Genomic DNA, 19,021 nt, shown 5'->3' with positions numbered 1-19,021 from the left:
CCTTACTATTGTCTCTGCTGAACTCTTTAGCTAGTTTTTGTATGACTGGATCCTCCCTTCATGTCTTAGAATAAATGTCACTGTCACAGAAAAAGTTTCATGCACTCTTAAGTAGATCCCCATCTCTCATAGCACACTGTTCATTTCCTTTGGAAAAATCATCACATTTGGTAGTTTAATTTATTGACTTATCTACTGTGTGTCCAGCCACCAGAACAAAGCTCCTTGATGATTGAAACCTGTCTTCCTGGTTCACTGACAGATCCTTATTAACTATTGTAGTTTATGACATAAAATAAGCCACAGTATACATTTATTTAATGAATGATTATTTTAGTTGTTCTGTTATTTATCCAGTTTTCAAAAATGATCATATTCTTTATCTCACATTTCCAAAGTCTCAACTCTACCTTAACTATTGTTTTTGCCCTCTTTTATCTTGTTTATTTCACTTGATTTGTGATTTTACATTAATGAGACTAATTAAAAATACAGTATCTACATTTATGATATCTTTTCACCAGTTTCAACTTTTTTATTATACTTAATTTTATTTTATTTCTTAATTCTGTTAAGGCATTCATTTAAAAATAATTGTTGTTTTAGTACCATCTTATTAATGTATTATTATTACCATTTATGTTAATAAATCCTTATTTATTTTAATCTCATAAAATAGTTTCCATCTGCTTAAAAAAATTCCTGACTTTCAGCACTTCTTTCTTGTTTGCTTTTAAATGGAGAGCAGCAGCATTTGGTACACAGAAGTGGTGCCAGAGATGCTCCCTATTGGCAGGGATGAGGTGGCTAGAAATCTTTATTATTCAATTCTTCCATAGGTTCTATTTTTCAAAAAGGATACCTGTTTTTAAACCTCAATATTAAACTTATTCCAAATCTGAGTGGCAGTATTGGATATCCCCATTTTCACACAGTAAGTAACTCATACATGGAAGCTGATTGCCACTAAGATAAAACTTGGTAATGGCTTCTATCTAAGTTATAGCTTGATTTAGAATGAGGTTCTAAAAACCACCATATAGAAAACAAGACACTTTTTAGAAATATCCATAGCATAGATAGAAAAGACTGGAAAAAATCCAAATTCTTCTGAATATGCCTGATATGAACAGAAGCACAAGAGATGGATCATATCCAAACTATTAGAATTTTAATATGTTGATCTGTTCTAAGAATTAATTTGGAAAAAAAATAATTTTCTTTCTTGCCAAGTTTGGAATAGGAAAGAATACTCCCTGAGGGGAGATTATTTTCACCTGTGCTCCCACGTTATGAAAACTAAGAGTAAAACAGGCAAGGTAGTACTTATCCCCTCTAGATTATTAGGAATGAGTCCCTTGTGCCCTGACAATTGAAATGCTTTCTTCCTTTTCATCTGTTTGATTTCATGTTTCCTTCAAGGAACTGGATGGGGAACATAGCTCCAGAGCTCTAGATTCTAGGAAACATTTTCACTACCTAACTTTGGTAAGATCTAGCTACTCACAGAAGAGCCTGTGTCATTAAGAAGCAGTGTAGGAGGTCCTAACTCTTCCAGTTACATATGATGTCCTTGCTACTCACGTTAAGATATTCCCAAATCCCTTTCTGATATCACAGATGCCAAGGTTGATTTCTCTTTGTAGCTAATTCTACTGTCAGCAGCCATAGGACATCACTGCCAAGCCCCCTCCATACGTAGACTTGCACCTCTGCAAAGGGATTGGTTTAGAAAACCTACATGTTTTCCCACCACATAGAAATGGTTAGCTATGCAGTACCTTAGGCAGGATCAGCTAGGTCTGTCTAGCTGTTGTGTCCTCAGCAAACACACTATGGCAGAATCCCGAACTCCCAAAGCTACAACAAATGAAAACACATGCATCTTTTATAATCACATAATTCTACATTCTAGAACATACCCACAATGACGAAAATTCTTCGAATCTGGAGGGATGGGCAATAAAGTTTGTGACCTCATAAATGGAAATTCATCTAGGTTCCAGTGATTATTTCAGCATTAACTGTTTTGAAAAATAAGGTCATTTCTTCCCAATCTTAATATGGTTTCTTGAATCTAATTTAGTGTGCCCAAATATACATGTCACCTTTGTAGGAGTAAATGGATGTCATCAGATGGTTTGTCCCAATTCAGTAGTTTCTTTATATTTTCATATGTGTATACATCCATGCACATGCCTGTGTGAATCTATAAAATGCCATTAATACATGCACAGGTGTTAATATATATATTTCCAATGTCCTGAATTTTAATTGTGAATGATTTAAATACTAGAAACCATAAATTATGATGAAAGTTATGGTAATGCCTAATTCTTGGGCAATCTGAACTGGGAAGATTATACCCCCATGGCTCATGTTTCTAGGGACAGCTATCCTAATAGAAGAGAGGAACAAATGATCAAATCAATTTATTACTCAGTGTTAGTTTATAGGGTTGCTGTAACAAATAACACAAACTGAGTGATTTAAACAGTATTAAAAGTATTAGCTCATCTGTCTGGAGGCTACCAGTGTGAGATCAAAATGTCAGCAGAGTTGGTTTCTTCTAAGGGCTAAGAGAATCTGATCCATGCCTTTCCCCTAACTTCTAGTGATTTTTCTAGCAGTCTTTGTTGTTCCTTGGCTTGTAGAAGTGTCATCCCTATTGCCCTCATCATTGCATGACGTACTGTCTGTGTACATTTCTCTGTGTCTAAATATTTCTTTTTAATAAGGACATCAGTTGTCTTAGACAAGGGCCCACTCTAATGACCTCATATTAACTAATTACATTTGCAATGATCCTATTTTTATATAAGGTCACATTTTGAGATAGTGGGAATTATGACTTCAACATATGAATTTGGGGGGTTATAGTTCAACCCATAACACTCAGTTATAGGTTTTGTATCTCTTCAACTAATTATTGTGAAATTATTCCCCAAAGTGATTATATCAACTCACTCCACCAGCGGTGTCTGAGTATTCTTGTTGTTCCACTTGGCATTGACAACACTTGGTATTGTCAGTCTTTAATTTTATGCGTAAGATGGCAGTAAAATTATGGTTAATTTTCATTTTCTTGATTATTAGAGAGGTTGAATCTTTTTCATGTTTATTGATTGTTCCTGTTTCCATTTTTTTGTCAATTGCCTATTCTTTTCCTTTGCCTTTTTTTCTATTGTATCCATTAAAAATATATTTATTGCTTATTATGTGCCAGGTACTATTTTAGGCATTTCATATACGGTAGGAAAAAATTTCCATCCACATATGGTTTATATTCTAGAAAGGGTGATGCACAGGAACAATATAAGTAAGATAATTAGATAGCATATTAGAAGGTGATAAAGACTATGAAGAAAACAAAACAGAGAAGAGAACAAGGAGCTCATGGTAATTTGCAATTTTAAATCTCATGGCCAGGGCAGGCCACACTGAAAAGGTAATATTTGAGCAAACACTTGAAAGAGGTGCAAGCCGGACCTATGTGCCATCTGGTAGAAGGGTTTTCCAAGAAAAGGCTTAGAAGAACAGCTACCTAAGCAGGGAAAGGCGAATAGGAGGTTAGGCCTGAGAAGTGAGAGGCTGTGGGGGGCTATCTTGGTCAGGGACTTATAAGCAGATGAAAGGACTTTGGTTTTTACATCTTGAGTGAAAACCTATGGGAGAATTTTGAGCACAGTATGTTCGAGAAGGATTATTGTAGCTACTGGGTTGAGAATAATAACATGAAATAAAAAATCAGTAACAATCACGTGTATGTGGTGCTATGTTTCACGCACTGGGCCAGGCGCCTTACATATTTAAAGTCATTTAATCTACTCCAGAGTGCAAGGCAAGAATGGAAGGAAGCAGAGAGACCTGTTCTGGTTAATAGTAATCTTCTTACTGATTTATAGAAGTTCCTTCTTATTCCAGGTGCCACTTATCTTTTGGTGATTTTATGCGGTTGGAAATACCTTTTTCCATTCTGTGGGTTGTTTTACTATTTGTTACACGTTTTGCTACTCAGAATGAATATATATATATTTCTTTGTACACGTGTTTATTCAATTTGTTGTGCTTTTCTCCCATTGGCTTTTTAGCAGATGCTTTAACTCCAGTCACTTACAATTTTTGGTTAGTTATTTCATCTTCCCTGCTACCACTGCACTTGGAACAAACCTCTTTTAGAACAACTACCAAATTATTAATGCATATCTTTATCATTGTTCAGTAAACACAAGGATGTGAGAGTCTGTCTTACAAGTTATGTCTCAGTAACTAATACATAACCGGTACTCATTAAATGTTTGTAGAGGAAAGCGGGGAGAAGTGGTATGGTCTGGCATCACTTCACCTGGGGAAATGAGAAGATGGTGTGCTTCCGAAAGTGAAATAGAAAAGTGTCGAGGTGGGAGATGGCCTCACACTGCAAACTGCTTTGGTGCATTAGCCTAGAAACGTGGCTGGCATGAGATCATTTAGATGATACCTCCAGACGACCACTCTCATTTTACTACATACGACACTGTGGAAAGGTTGAGAAATTCGCCAAAGTTAAGCCGAGTGCAGGTTCTGTCGGAACTGTTTGGAAATTTGGAGTGTTTCCCGTAGCCTTTGGGCAAGCCATCAGAGGCGGCAAAGACAGGAACCGAGACGTAAGACTCCTATGACACGTCCCTTTCCTCCAGCACCTGCTTGTGACGCTTTGTGTACTCACTGCGCATGCGTCAATTTTCCCTTCAGGGATGGGCGGGGCACAGCCTTTGACTCAGTGGAGAGCCTGAGTGCGTGAGGGGGAGGAACAAAGCTGTTTCCTAGGTGACGGTGTGCCGGCCTCGGTGGTGGATTGAGCGGGTCCCTCGGTGGTGGATTGAGCGGGTCTGAGCGAGGTTCCCAGAGGGCTGCGCGTCCCCGGTCTGTCGGCACGGTCATGGCGGGTTTGCTGAAGAAGGTAAGGTGAATGGGGAGGTCATTGTTGGAATTTAGACTGTGCGGGTAGAGTCAGCCCGATAGCCCCTGATCCTGCGGTGGCGGCCGGAACTGGCGCGGGCTTGCGGGTGCTTTTGGGGGGTACTAGTTCTGCTGTGCTTTCCGGGATGGCAGATTTAGTAGCTTCTCTGGGAGAGGCAGAAAAACGCTCCGAACAACTGGCTCGGAGAGACCAATAGCTGGCTGGTTTTCGGCCGGTTTTAGCCAGGGAAGTGGTGGTTTTGCCCTTCCTTAGCGTGGTGGACGCGCGGCGTTGTAACCTGCGTGAACCTTGTTTTGTCTTTGAACAGACCACGGGCCTTGTGGGATTGGCTGTGTGTGAGAGTCCACACGAGGTACGTGCTGCTTCTTTGCTGAGTTCCCAAGGAAGACTCCAACTCTGTGACCTCGTTTGAAAGGCTGTCGGAATGCGGATATTTCAAGCCCCAAATTACAGCTCAGCCTGAGAGCTGTCTTGAGACGAGAACAGCGTCTACCTCGTTGATCCGATGCCATTTCTTGTTGACTTTTCCCGTAGCATTCTCGTGGCTTCGCTGGTACTTTTATGAGTGCCCTCCCATTCCCGTATCTCCAGTTTCCACCTTTTCTCCCGCCTCCCCTTTTCTGCCTGGGTGACCTCAGTACAGTTAGACTTACCGAATATATCGCTCTAGTAACTAACCCCTTATGTCATCAGTTTTCCATTCTAGTGGGTCTTTCCCATCAGTATTCAGAATGCTTGCATCTAACAAACCATCCTCGATCCTTTTCCTCGCTTCAGTAATCACCCCATTTTTCTCCTCCTTATAGATAACTCGAAAGACTTAATCTGTACTTAACTGTCTCCAATTTCTCTTATTCCCCTGTGAACACACTCCACTCAGACTTGGCTAGAACTGCTCTTTGCAAGGTCAGTATTTCTTTGCTGCTAAATCCAACGGTCAGCTCTCCTTTCTCATCTTAATTGACCCAGTAACAGCACTTGTCACATTGGGGACTGTCTTCATCTAGCACTTTGTGCTTGGGGCCACCTCAATATCCTGGTTTTTTTTGCTTGTTTGTTTTTCTCCTCTTATTCTTTTTGCCTTCTCCTTTTCTGGTCGTTTCTCGTATCCCACTTACAAATTTGGGAGTGTTAAGACTTGGTTCTTGGGACTTCTTCAGACTTTTCTCTATTTATATGCGTCTCCTTGTCTGGACCCAACTGAGTGGTTTTAAATACCACCAATACACTGATAATTCTTAGATTTTTTTGTGGATCACTGACCTCTCTTTATGAGAGTCTTGTATATTTAATTGCTTAGTGGACATCTCCACTTGGATGTCAGACATGCAACCCAAACGTAATGTCCAAAATTGGCTTCTTATTCTTCTCCTTCAAACCTCTTCTTCTCGCAGGCTTGCTCACCTCAATGAATGACAGTTCCATTCTTGCAGTCACGCAGGTCAAAAACCTTGAAATCATGTTTAATTTTTTTCTTTTGTTTACGCCCCACATTTAGTACTTCATTAAATCCTTTGGGTTTTTACTTTTAACGTATCCAGATTTTGAGTACTTCTCACTATCTCCTCTGCTACTACCATATTCTCAGCTACCATCATCAAGCTGTGGATAATTGCATTTGCTTCCTAACTGCCTCTCGCTTCTTGTCACCGTTTCAGTTTGGTCTTTTTTCACCCAAGCTAGAGTCAGCCTGCTCGTGAGTCAGGTCATGTCACTTTTCAAAACCCTCCAGTGGCTTTCAATTTCACTCTAAAAGAGTCCTAACAGAGGCCCTCCAGATCACGATTCTACATACTGTATTCTACTAATTTATCCTGCTCATTGGCTCTCTATTTGAAGGCAGATTTTTGTGAAGGCAGGGATTTTTCATTCCATTTGTTCACTGCTAGAGCTGTGACTAACTAGCACATGGTATGTGCTCAGAAAACATAAGGTTTGTTGGATGAATGTCTTAATTATGAGTTGATAATGGCTCATTATTGTCTAAAACTGAACTCCTGGTTTTCCCTTTCTAAATCTATTTCTTTTACTGTGGACTCTATTTTTCCTGATGATGATGAGTCTTCCTACTCTCCAGGCTGGAGCTGGACATCACAGTTGGTACTTCTCTTTTCCCTGGATCTTCCCTCATGTTTATTTCAGCGACAAGTTCTGTTGATCCTTTTCTGTAATAGCTCTCCAGTCTTACCTCTTTATTCCCTTATGTGTAGACAATTACAGCAACTATCCTGCTGGCCTTTCTGCCTTTTTCTCCTCCATTGAGTCCTTTAAGTCACTACTACAGGTTAAGTTTCCTGGAACACAAATCTAATCATATAATTTTCCTAAATCATTTAATTGCCCACAGAATAATCCCAAATGCTTTAATGTGGCACACAAAACCACTTACAGTCTGACTCAGTTTTTCTCTAACTTTATCTCCTAAACATTTCCTATGTGTTCTGTATTCTAGTCACAGGCTGTCCAATAAAAATATAATGTGAATTATAAATGTAAGCCATGTTTGTAATTTTACATTTTCTGGGAGTCACTTTTTTTTAAAAAGAAAAATGTAAAAACTAACAGCATATTTTATCTAACATAGTCAAAATATTTCGGTATATATTCTATATAAAAAGTAATATTTTATATTTTTATACTAGATTTTCAAAGTCCACTGTATGTTTACATTTACAGCACATCGTATTTCAGACTAGCCACATTTCAAGTGGTCAGTAGCCATATTTGGCCAGTAACTACCTTACTGGATAGCATAGTTCAAGAAAAATACAACTGTATACTTATTATGTTCCTTTTTTTCCTGCTATTCAATCCTTTGTGTGTATTCTATGTGTAAGATTGCTTTTTTCTACATCTTTAAGTGTCCAAGTCCTACCGTTTCTCCAGGTCTGTCTCAGATGCTGCTTTTTCTTGAACCTTTTCTCTGATATCTGCTGAAGTGACTTCCTCCAACAGAATAATAATAATGCTAACACGTACTGAAAGTTAATGTGTGCCTGGTACTGTTAAGTTACACAACAACCCCTGAAGCGGGTATTATTAACATCTCCATTTTAGAACCCAAGTCTCTTATCACGCCTTTCTATTGCCATATCCTTTGCTAAAATTAAGAAGAGATGAGGGTAAAAACCCACACATAATTTGGATTATATGTTATCTGACAAGGTCTAAATTAGTATAATTAAAAATACCCTCTATTATGGGACATCATATTCAAATATATAAATAATGTCTAAATATGCAGATTATTTTTTAAGAAAAACAATTAGAGGCCCTCAAGTTTTGTTTATTTGTTTATTCATATGTATATTGTGAATATATACAAATAGAAGTAGGTATTAGTACCTATCGATTTTATACAATTAAACTAAAATTTCAAATTAAATACAAGGAAATAAAAAATAATTATGTATGTATATTTATGATTATACTTGTTATTTATGAACTGTCATGAGTCAGGATCTGCTTAACGACTTCTTACCATGTGACTTTACTACTAACCACTGTTTGTGAACTTTAAGTTCACTGTGCTTCAATATGTGCTGTGCAGTGACTCAGTTCTCTTGCTCCTTTTCTCTATTAAGCTTGTGGTGAAATCTTCATTAACATGGTACCGACTCAGTCGTTATAAAGCTGAAATATCATGATTACATTTAGTTAAATTTGATCATCCTGATAAGCATTGCATATTTTACGCATATAGGGAGTTATCTAAAATAATGTAAGGGGGGAGGAGAGAGAGAGAGAGAGAGAGAGAGAGAGAGAGAGAGAGAGAAAGAATGAATGAATGAATCTCAAGCAGGCTCCACATCCAGCACAGAGCCTGATGGGGGTCTTGATCTCACGATGATGAGATCCTGATCTGAGCTGAAATCAAGAGCTTTGCTGACTGAGCCACCCAGATGCCCCTGTATTTTTTTTTCTACAGAAATTCAAATAAGAAAACTTGGGGGGGAAAATCTGAATTTGAGTGCTTAGGATCTCAAATTGAGAAATAATGATTTAGTAAATGAGTTGATTTTCAAATAGATCATTAACAATAAGTTAGGATGCAGTTTTATTCTTACTTGTTATTATACCTTTAACTTATATACAACTTTTGTTCATGGAGCATGAAAACTATCCATATTTGTACAGTTGACGCTCGAACAATACAGGTTTGAACTGCATGGGTCTACTTATATGCAGATTTTTTTCAATAAATACAGTGCAGTACTGTAATTATATTTTCCTGATGATTTTCTTAATAACATTTTCTTTTCTCTAGCTTAACTTTATTGTAAGAATACAATATATGACACATACAACATACAAAATGTGTGTTAACTGTTTATGTTATTGGTAAGGCTTCCAGTCAGTAGTAGGCTATGAGTAGTCAAGTTTCTGGGGAGTCAAAAGTTCTGTGTGGATTTTCAACCATGACAGGGATTGACCCCATAACCCCAGCATTGTTCAAGTGTTCACTATACTCATAGTTTTAAAGGGGATGGTTTTATAGGGCACAGACATGAAGCAATTGTAGCAAAGAAGAGTTAAATGCTTTGTAAAAATCAGAAGTGAGGTTTTTAAAAATAATTCATGAGACTTTAAAGTGTTCTATTAAATCTGATGATATTTTAAACTGGAAACGTATGTGATTTGTCTTTTCAGAGGCTAAGAATACTGTACACAAAGATTCTTGATGTTCTTGAGCAAATTCCTAAAAATGCAGCATATAGAAAGTATACAGAACAGATTACAAATGAAAAGTTGAGTATGGTTAAAGCGGTAAGTATCTGACTTGATTTTGCTTTCTTGGATTTATGGTTTCCAGTGCAACATTAACAACAACAAAAAAATCAGTTGCTTGTGTTTTGCATATTCTGCATACTTCCTTTCATTTCTCTTCTGTGCTTTCCTTCCATCCTTTTTCCCTTTCATTCAGCAAACTCCTGTCCACTAAGTGCTTTCCTTCTGCAGGCCACTATTAGATACTGGAGTGGAAGAATAAGGTCAACTCCCTTCTCTAGGCTAACATTGTCGCTGCTTCTTTTACCTCTTTTCCCTCTCAAGTCCTTCACTGATTGTTGATTTATTTATAGATATGTCAGTCTTATCTCTTCTCTATTTTCAGAGTAAAGAAGAAAATGAAAGCAAAACAAACAAAAAATGTGTGTTGTGTTTAAAGAAAATTGTCAGAAATAACTATTTTAAAAAGTGCTTTGTTGCAAAGAGACCAGGTTAGTCTCTTAACTACCAGAAATTATATCAAGCATTGTTAATGGGCTGAATATGTACCCACATCCTCCCCAAATTCATCTGTTGAAGCCCTAACCCTCAATGTGGCTGGAACCTCTACAGAGGTAATTAAGGTTAATGAGGTCATAAGATTGGCCCTCTGCTCCAATGAGACTAGTGTCTTTATAAGAAGAGACAGCAGAGGAACACCTGGGTGGCTCAGTCAGTTGAGCATCTGACTTCGGCTCAGGTCACGACAGTTCATGGGTTCAAGTCCCACATCGGGCTCTGTGCTAACAGCTCAGAGCCCAGAGCCTGCTTCGGATTCTGTTTCCCCATCTCTCTGCCCCTCCCCTGCTTGTGCTCTGTCTCTCTCTCAAAAATAAATAAACATTAAAACAAAATTGAAAAAAAAAAGAGACAGCCGAGAGCTTGCACTCTCTCTGCCATGTGAGGATACTTTGAGAAGGTGACTTTCTATAAGCCAGAAAGAGAGCTCTCTTCAGAAACTGACCCTGTCGGACCTCAGTCTTGGACTAACAGTCTCTAAAACTGTGAAAAAATAAGTTTCTGTAGTTGAAGTCATGCAGTCTATGTGATTTTGTAATGGCAGCCCTAACAGACTAACACAGGCATTTTATTTATTTATTTATTTTATTTTATTTTTTTTTTATTTTTTAATATATGAAATTTACTGTCAAATTGGTTTCCATACAACACCCAGTGCTCATCCCAAAAGGTGCCCTCCTCAATACCCATCACCCACCCTGCCCTCCCTCCCACCCCCCATCAACCCTCAGTTTGTTCTCAGTTTTTAACAGTCTCTTATGCTTTGGCTCTCTCCCACTCTAACCTCTTTTTTTTTTTTTTTTTTTTTCCTTCCCCTCCCCCATGGGTTTCTGTTATGTTTCTCAGGATCCACATAAGAGTGAAACCATATGGTATCTGTCTTTCTCTGTATGGCTTATTTCACTTAGCATCACACTCTCCAGTTCCATCCACGTTGCTACAAAAGGCCATATTTCATTTTTTCTCATTGCCACGTAGTATTCCATTGTGTATATAAACCACAATTTCTTTATCCATTCATCAGTTGATGGACATTTAGGCTCTTTCCATAATTTGGCTATTGTTGAGAGTGTAACACAGGCATTTTATAGCTTCTAACTCCAAGGCTGTAGCCACATGGTAGACTGTTGCTAGTTCTTTTACACCAAACTATATTGTACTGTTGTGCAGTTAAATTTTTAAGTTATTAAATTTTCACACTAGCAGTTATCTCATGGATTTTTATAATTATCCAAAATAGTGTTCATAAGCTTGAAAGATAATTTACATATATGTGATAAGTGGCCCTAATGTATTCTTAGTATTATTAGGTTAACATAACAAACTCTGTAGTCCAAAGAGCATAATTATTTTTCCTTAGGTATACAACAGGACCATGTATTTTGATTTGGAACATTTATTCTTGGTAAATGTGAAAGTAACTTATAGATTAAAGTCTAAGGGGGAAGTTAGCATTTCTTTTAATTTCGTGTCTTCCTTAAGGAAAATGGGCTTATGCCGTTTTTCCCATCACAATAAGAAATTTCCTTTTTCTTTTCATGAGGTGAAGCTCTTCAACTTTGAGTCTTTCTCTGCTTGCTTTCTTCATAACTGTTCCTCTGTATTTTATTTCTTTAAAGCAGAAGGACTTTTTTTTTTTTAATGTTCATTCATTGTTTGAGAGAGAGAGACAGAGACACAGAATGGAAATGGGGCAGTAGCAGAGAGAGAGGGAAACACAGAATCTGAAGAGGCTCCAGGCTCTGAGCTGTCAGCACAGAGCCCGACACGGGGCTCAAACTCATGAACCACAAGATCATTACCTAAGATGAAGTCGAACGCTTAACTGACATTCTTTTCTTTAATCTCCTGGGTCCCCTAACAGTGACTGCCTCTCTGCTCTGGGTTTGAATTTTGGCTTTATTTTTTTATTTTTTATTTTATTTTTTTAAAAGAAGGGCTTTAGGGGTAGCTGGGTGGCTCAGTCGGTTGAACGTCTGACTTCGGCTCAGGTCATGATCTCACGGTCCGTGAGTTCGAGCCCCGTGTCGGGCCTGGAGCCTGCTTCAGATTCTGTGCCTCCCTGTCTCTCTGACCCTCCCCCGTTCATGCTCTGTCTCTCACTGTCTCAAAAATAAATAAACATTAAAAGAAAAAAGGGCTTTATTTTTTGTTTTTAATGTTTATTCGTTTTTGAGAGAGTGAGAGAGACAGAGACAGAACACAAGCGGGGGAGGGGCAGAGACAGTGGGAGACACAGAATCCGAAGCAGGCTCCAGCCTCTGAGCTGTCAGCACAGAGCCAGAGGTGGGGCTTGAACTCAAGAGCCATGAACTCATGACCTGAGCTGAAGTTGTATGCTTAACTGAGTGAGCTGCCCACATGCCCCTGAATTTTGGCTTTAAAACTTAGTTAATTCTGAATTAAACAATCTTTCTCAAACATGTTCATCTGCTTTCCCCCACCCTTTCTTTTCCAACTATTATTTATTCAAGAACCACTGAATGCCTGTTATATGCCATGTGTGGTTGTAGGCATGGAAGCTAGTGCCTATAAGGAAGTGAACAAAACATAAAAATCCCTGCTTTCTTGGAGATTACACATTAATGGTGGGAGGCAAAGAATTAAGGAAATAAAGTCATTACATGGCATGTTAGAAGATAGTTAAGTGCAGTGAAGGAAAAATGGAAAAAGAGAATGATGTGTTTCAGGGTCAGGGATGTTACATATATGTATTTGTTTCCTGTGCCTCTTCTAATAAACTTAGTGGCTTAAAACAGTAGAAATTTATTCTTTTACATTTTTGGAAGCCGGAATTCTAAAGTTAGTATCAAGGGCCCAAATCAAGGTATCAACAGGGCTACACTTGCTTTAGAGGTTCTAGGGGAGAATCTGTTCCTTGACTCTTCAGCTTTGGTGGCTTTTAGCATTTCGTGGCTTATGGCCACATCACCCTTATCTCTGCCTCTGTGGTCACATTACTTTCCCTTCTTCTATGCATAATTTCCCTCTGCCTTTGTCTTATAAGGACACTTGTATTTGGGCCCACTTAGATATTTTAGAATAATCTGCCTGTCTCAGGATTTTTAATTAACATCTACAAAGTACTTGCCATACGGGGTAACATTCATAGGTTTCAGAGATTAGGCCATGTACATTTTGTGGGGCATTATTTAGCCCACCACAATATAAATTATTATCCTAGTGATCCTTACTAAGAAGGTGACATATGAGCGATGGAAGTAAAGAACAAGCCATGCAGATATCCCTGGGCAGCCAGCAGATGCCCTGAGGCAGAAACATGCCAATTCCTGTAGAAAATGTCTTTGTTTTTTTCTCCCTCTTTTCGTTCCATTTGTGGGCCAAAAAACCATCCTACTTAATACCTTATGTATGTGTAAGTGTGTACATATTTCCTGGCTCTCACAAAGCTCAGTTGACTAGAAATAAATAAATGTATGTTGTTGAATTTTCTAGGTATTTTTTTTAAACCTCTTATTGAAGAATAATGTACATAAAGAAACGTGCCATCATTATAAATGTAGAGCTTGATGACTTTTCACAAAGTAACCACACCCATGTTAACACCAAATCAAAAGGAGGACATTTCCAGAATGCCCAAACTCTCTCGTTCCCCTTCAAGTTACTACCCTGCTAAAGATAACTACTCTTCTGACCTCTAACACGAAATATTCATTTTGCCTGGATTTTCACTTTTTATAAATGGAATCATCATTCTGTGCTCTTTTGTCCATGGTTTCTTTCACTTAATACTGTGTTTGAGAGAATCATGTTATTGCATATAGTTGTAGTTTGTACATTCTCACTGCTATATAGTATTCTGTTATATCCAAATACTATATTTATTAATTATATATGGTCATTTGAATTATTTCCAGTTTGGAGTTATAATTTGTGCTACTGTTCTTGTGCTAACATTCTTGAACATGTCATTTGATTAATGTATTACGCTTTCTGTTTGGTATATACCTAGGAATGGAATTCTGGGTCACAGGGTAGTATTTATTTTCAATACCAATGCTCTCAGAGGAAATATAGGAAATACTAAGAAAATAAAGTGGTATTTTAAAATCTGTACTTTAGAAAGACTGAATTGGGCATTGTATTTCTTACTGTTGATAAGCAAGTTAATATTAAGACAGAAAAGCAATAAAATAGTAGAGAGATGAAATGGGTTTCCACCACATATTTGGCAAACATTAGTAAGGGTACAATGAAAGAAAAATTAATTATATTTGCCAAATTAAGTGCTATTTTATATTTGGGTCTTTTTAATTGGGATATTGGCCTCAATATCCTAATTAAATATTAGATATAGATATCTAATTAAATATTAGATATTGCACTCCTTTGTTTAAATCCTTTTTTCTTTTTTTTCCTTAAATTTTAGGAACCAGATGTTAAGAAATTAGAAGACCAACTTCAGGGTGGCCAACTGGAAGAGGTGATTCTTCAGGTAAAGAAAAAGTTGAATAGTTAGATGTTTGGTTTTAAATGTTCAGAGGCACAACATTTAGAGATATAAAACTGACATTCCAGAAAAAAAGGAAAACTGAATTTCTTTATTTATATCAACTCTCAAATATAAGAATAATCACATGTGGGAAATCTTTCTATCATGTATATGTCAAATATTTATCATTAATTATGCATGAATTTATGAGGCTTCTGTTGGAAAATTGGAGTGTGAAACACCTTGAATTTAATCAGCATGTTCTTGTTAGCCTTACTTTAGTTCAAACTAGTAACACGGTGTTACTGTTATATGGACACTTTTATCTTTTTAGATACAAATACTTTTATGTTTTAAAGGCTTAGTATATTTTTAATATGGAGAGATACAGATCTTGTGAATCATAAAATTAAAATACACTTTTATTTTTGACTGTTGGATTAACACATCTATGTTGGCAAGAATGCTGCAATTTTTAATTAAATCAGGGGAAATTATGCCTTTTTTTTAGGTTGTGCGTTTTTTCCTGAATTATTAGTAAGGTTAAACTTAAAATATGTTCTTGTGTTTTATATAAAGCATGTCATTAATGTTTTTACTCTATCATTTGTGTTTAGTATTTTTCTTCTTTATTTCTTTGAGTGTTTTTTCAAATAAAAGAGATACTAATCATTGTCTGCACATTTTTTTTTAGTCTGTTCTTTGCCTTTTGACTTCAACTGAGTATCTTTTCTCATGATTTTCTTGATTAAATCACCCCGCCCCTTTGCCCCACCACTTTAGAACCCCCTCTCCCATATTATAGGTTTAGATGTCTCCCCTTAAATATGTCTGATATTCAGTTCTGTTTCATTTAATTTGTACATGTTTTTGTATTTAAAAAAAGTGCAACTATTTATTCTTTTCTTGTGTTTTATTAAAGGACAAAGAAAAGGAAATACTGGGTAGTATTGGTGATGAGGGAGTTATATCACCAACAGACATGATATGCAAATTCAGAAGAATTGTTAGATGACTCTGTAAAAGAGGAATAGGGCATTCAGATGGCTTTTTATGAATGTAGACCATTTTCAGTCATTCAAAGGCCTGTTTTCCTGGCCTTTCTATTCATTTGCCAGCTGTTGTTCCATATGGGAACTTGATGCTAACTTCTTTTCCTTTTCTGTTCCTCTTTCTTTTCTGTCAGATTTCCCTTTGATCATGACTTTATTTAACCGATACATTAATTTATCATGCAGTTATAGTCTTAAAATTCAGTAAGTATTTTTAAGTCAGCTGTGCAATTCTCCATGTTTTATGGGCAATAGTAAGATTAAATTTTAATAATGTTTTACTTAACCCAATATATTTAAAATATTATTAAACATGTAATCAATTTAAAAATATTGACATATTTTGCATTCTTTTTTATACTAGGTCTTTAAAATCTAGTGTGTATTTTGTACTTGCAGCACATATGCATTTGAACTAGCTGCATTTCCAGTGCTCACTCAGTAGTCACATGTAGGTAGCAGACAGCATGAGAGGAATAAGGAAAAGGTAGTGAGTGTGTTAGAAGCTAAAGGAAGGGAGAAGGGGTGGGCACTAGGCCACATGCAGCTGGGTCCAGCTATGTTCTGGGTTAGGCAGCCTCCTCACACTACACAATGCCTTGGGCGCTTAAAAATGTTCGAGGGACCTGGGCCAAAGGGCAGTCAGGGATACTTTTAATTAGTGTTTATACTGTTTTCTCATTGCAGCGTTAGTAAATCCCTCCACCTCCAGATTTCGTTTAATCTACTCTTTAATTCATTGTACACATTGTAGACTGTTGCTGCTACACACAGATTGTCTGTTTTGTACCACTGGCATAAATGAGGCATTGCTTTAAACTACAGAATTAACAGCCTGTGATAGAATCTGGCACTTACTCTGTATTTGAATTCCTTCTGTGACGTCCTGACAAGTGTTTAATAGTGTTCTTTCTTCTAAGTTGGCCAGAGTTGTCATAGGTCTTTTGTTGTATAAAAATTGTGAAATAAAAAGATACCTGAAATATATTCGTCAACTATGTTATAAATTTGTTTCAAGGGAAAAAGTAAATATAACAACCTTTGATAAGGAAATTAATTCAATCAATGAATATTTTTTGTCCACCTGTGATATTCTACATTCCATAGATCACTGTTTTACAAACTGTGGATCTCAAGTGATTATGGATCAGTAAAATCAGTTAGATGGGTTGTGACTAGCATTTTAAAAAACATAATAGAGAATAATGTATCATAGCTAGTAAAAGCAATCATATTTTTAGTTTTGTTTTAGGTATATGTGTGTGTTGTGGTTCCCTTAGTAGAATTTGTTTGTTGTGTTTTACGATGGGCCATGATAAAATAAGTTTGAAAGCCGTTCACACTGGTAAAGGGACATACTTCTGATCCTCAAAGAATTTGGAGTCTAATAGTGAAACAATTAGTTTGAAAACTCACCACATAAGCTTTTGGACACTCTAATAGAAAATTTTAATCAAATAGAAAAATTCAAAAGCCATCTTTTCTTACTCATGATTGTGTAGCTATGAAAGGTAAGGTAATTAATGATGTAGAACATTTGATGGTAGAATAGCTTATTAGGTATGAATATGATAATAGTTCTGATAATTATATTTCAGTCATTAGCTATGGTAAATATCTATTAAATAGTATAATCAAATGCTCTTTTAAAAAATTTTTATTAACAGGCTGAAAATGAACTAAGTCTGGCAAGAAAAATGATACAGTGGAAACCATGGGAGCCTTTAGTGGAAGAGCCTCCTGCCAACCAATGGAAATGGCCAATATAATCATCATTAAATGACTAGCATGTTGATGGGAAACTGATGTAATTAAATGTTCCTTATTATTAATATCTAAAATCAAGACAACTAATACAGAACGTATTTAGGAGACTTGTTAAAATTGATGACTGTGGTAATAGGGATTTGTGAATCCATACTTGATATGTAAAGCATTCACTTAAATTATTTCAAAGATTTTTCTTTTGTTTTTTTTTTTTTTTAAACAGAGAGGTTGTGGAAAGATTGGAAAGTTAATTGGAATAGTTCTTATAGATTTTCAATGCAGAAGCCATAGTTGAAATGTGAAGTATTTTCAGGCATGTCTTCAACACATCATTTAATGGTTTTTATCCTGAAAAAAATAGGAAAGATACTTAATTAGTATTATTCTTTAGACAAATTTTATAAATCACTGAAGTGAAGTAGTAAAAGTAAAAACCATCAAATTGTAGTTGTACAGTTGAGGAAACTGATTTGGTATTTGAAAGAAAGACCTATTTATAGTAATTGTAAAAATGTTTCCTTTTGTCTCATTTAAAGAAGTTAGCTTTCTGTTCCTTAGCCTTTTGTTTTCTTGATCAACCAAAGTACATCAAGGTAGAGATAGAATTTATGTAAAAGAAGAGACATAGAGAGTTCCTAAAGTTTACCTGACTTATGAACAGGCTTATATTCAGAACATCTCTGTGTCACATGGGTTGTAACTTCCAAGTAGAATCACTAGGTGGTTTTCACTAAGTTTCTAATATGAGTGCAGCTGGGTATCAAACTGAAAATAAATGCTATCGAAGGAAAGAAACAGTTGGCATAAATTACTTTTAATGTGTCCTCACCTTTTTTCCTAGGCCCTATCATTTCTAAATACTTAAATTTGGTATTTTTTAACTTCAAGATAATGCTCTTGTGAGTTTGTATGCATATGTGTGTTTTTTGCCATTCCTTGTGGCAAAGCAGAATCAATTCAGAATTTTTAGAATGAGAAAATTGTATTTTTTCCAATATATTTCTCCCCTTACAGTGCTGTAAATTAAATGGTAAATAAATATTAAATGAAGTGGATTGAGTTACTTTTTAGCAGTCTGAATGCAAAAGAAAGCTTCTGCGGGGGAAGTGGGAAAAGCTTTAGAGGGAGTCAGAAGTCCAGGGGTCCTCATTCCCATGGTCCTGTTGCCGTTGTGAACTCAGTGACCAAGTGGAGGCAAGAAGAATTTATGATTTGTAGCTTCCTTTCCAGGTCTAAGCATTTGCTTTCACTATAATAAATTATATTTATAGCCAACCATTTTTTTCAGGTCCTTTGAGCACATAACAAACAGATGACTTGGTGTGTCTTTTCTGCAACGTTTTAGCCCCACTTCCACAGTTCTTGGGTGTCTTATCTATTTCACCAACAGAGCTTCTCTGTGCCTGTTAATTAAAAGGACCTTATTGGGGGCACCTGGGTGGCTCAGTCGGTTAAGCGTCCAACTTCGGCTCAGGTCATGATCTCACACTCCATGAGTTC

At 36.6% G+C, this 19,021-nt stretch overlaps 2 protein-coding genes across 3 annotated transcripts in view; one reads left to right on the top strand and one right to left on the bottom strand.

The window, feature by feature from the left end:
• The window catches only part of ASB15 (ankyrin repeat and SOCS box containing 15), a 58,461-nt gene extending 56,596 nt beyond the window's left edge, over positions 1–1,865 (bottom strand). Inside the window, exon 1 of the mRNA XM_019452607.2 lies at positions 1,782–1,865. The gene's annotated coding sequence lies outside the window, so the exon portion shown is untranslated. The remainder of the gene's footprint in view (positions 1–1,781) is intronic.
• Positions 1,866–4,810: 2,945 nt separating this feature from the next.
• NDUFA5 (NADH:ubiquinone oxidoreductase subunit A5) lies at positions 4,811–18,576 on the top strand. Of its 2 annotated transcripts, XM_019452604.2 has the most exons (5): positions 4,827–4,942; positions 5,271–5,315; positions 9,614–9,730; positions 14,640–14,705; positions 17,422–18,576. In XM_019452604.2, the coding sequence occupies exons 1-5, from the start codon at positions 4,922–4,924 to the stop codon at positions 17,521–17,523; spliced, it is 351 nt and encodes a 116-aa protein (XP_019308149.1). In that variant the 5' UTR covers positions 4,827–4,921; the 3' UTR covers positions 17,524–18,576. The 2 variants fall into 2 exon arrangements, with proteins under 2 accessions (XP_019308150.1, XP_019308149.1); XM_019452605.2 differs by lacking the exon at positions 9,614–9,730 and having other exon boundaries at positions 4,811–4,942.
• The last annotated feature ends 445 nt before the right edge of the window (positions 18,577–19,021 follow it).

The sequence above is a fragment of the Panthera pardus genome, unplaced genomic scaffold (genome assembly GCF_024362965.1).
Source record: "Panthera pardus isolate Hobbes unplaced genomic scaffold, ASM2436296v1 HiC_scaffold_8, whole genome shotgun sequence".
Lineage (NCBI taxonomy): Eukaryota > Metazoa > Chordata > Mammalia > Carnivora > Felidae > Panthera > Panthera pardus.
This window is presented reverse-complemented; position numbering and strand designations above follow the sequence as displayed.

Bases quoted from the DNA above. Each gene is read 5' to 3' on its own strand.
- NDUFA5 (XM_019452604.2), top strand. From the start codon at position 4,922: ATGGCGGGTTTGCTGAAGAAG. The intron at 4,943-5,270 runs GTAAGGTGAATG...GTCTTTGAACAG, and splicing joins TGGCGGGTTTGCTGAAGAAG to ACCACGGGCCTTGTGGGATT. The intron at 5,316-9,613 runs GTACGTGCTGCT...TTGTCTTTTCAG, and splicing joins TGTGTGAGAGTCCACACGAG to AGGCTAAGAATACTGTACAC.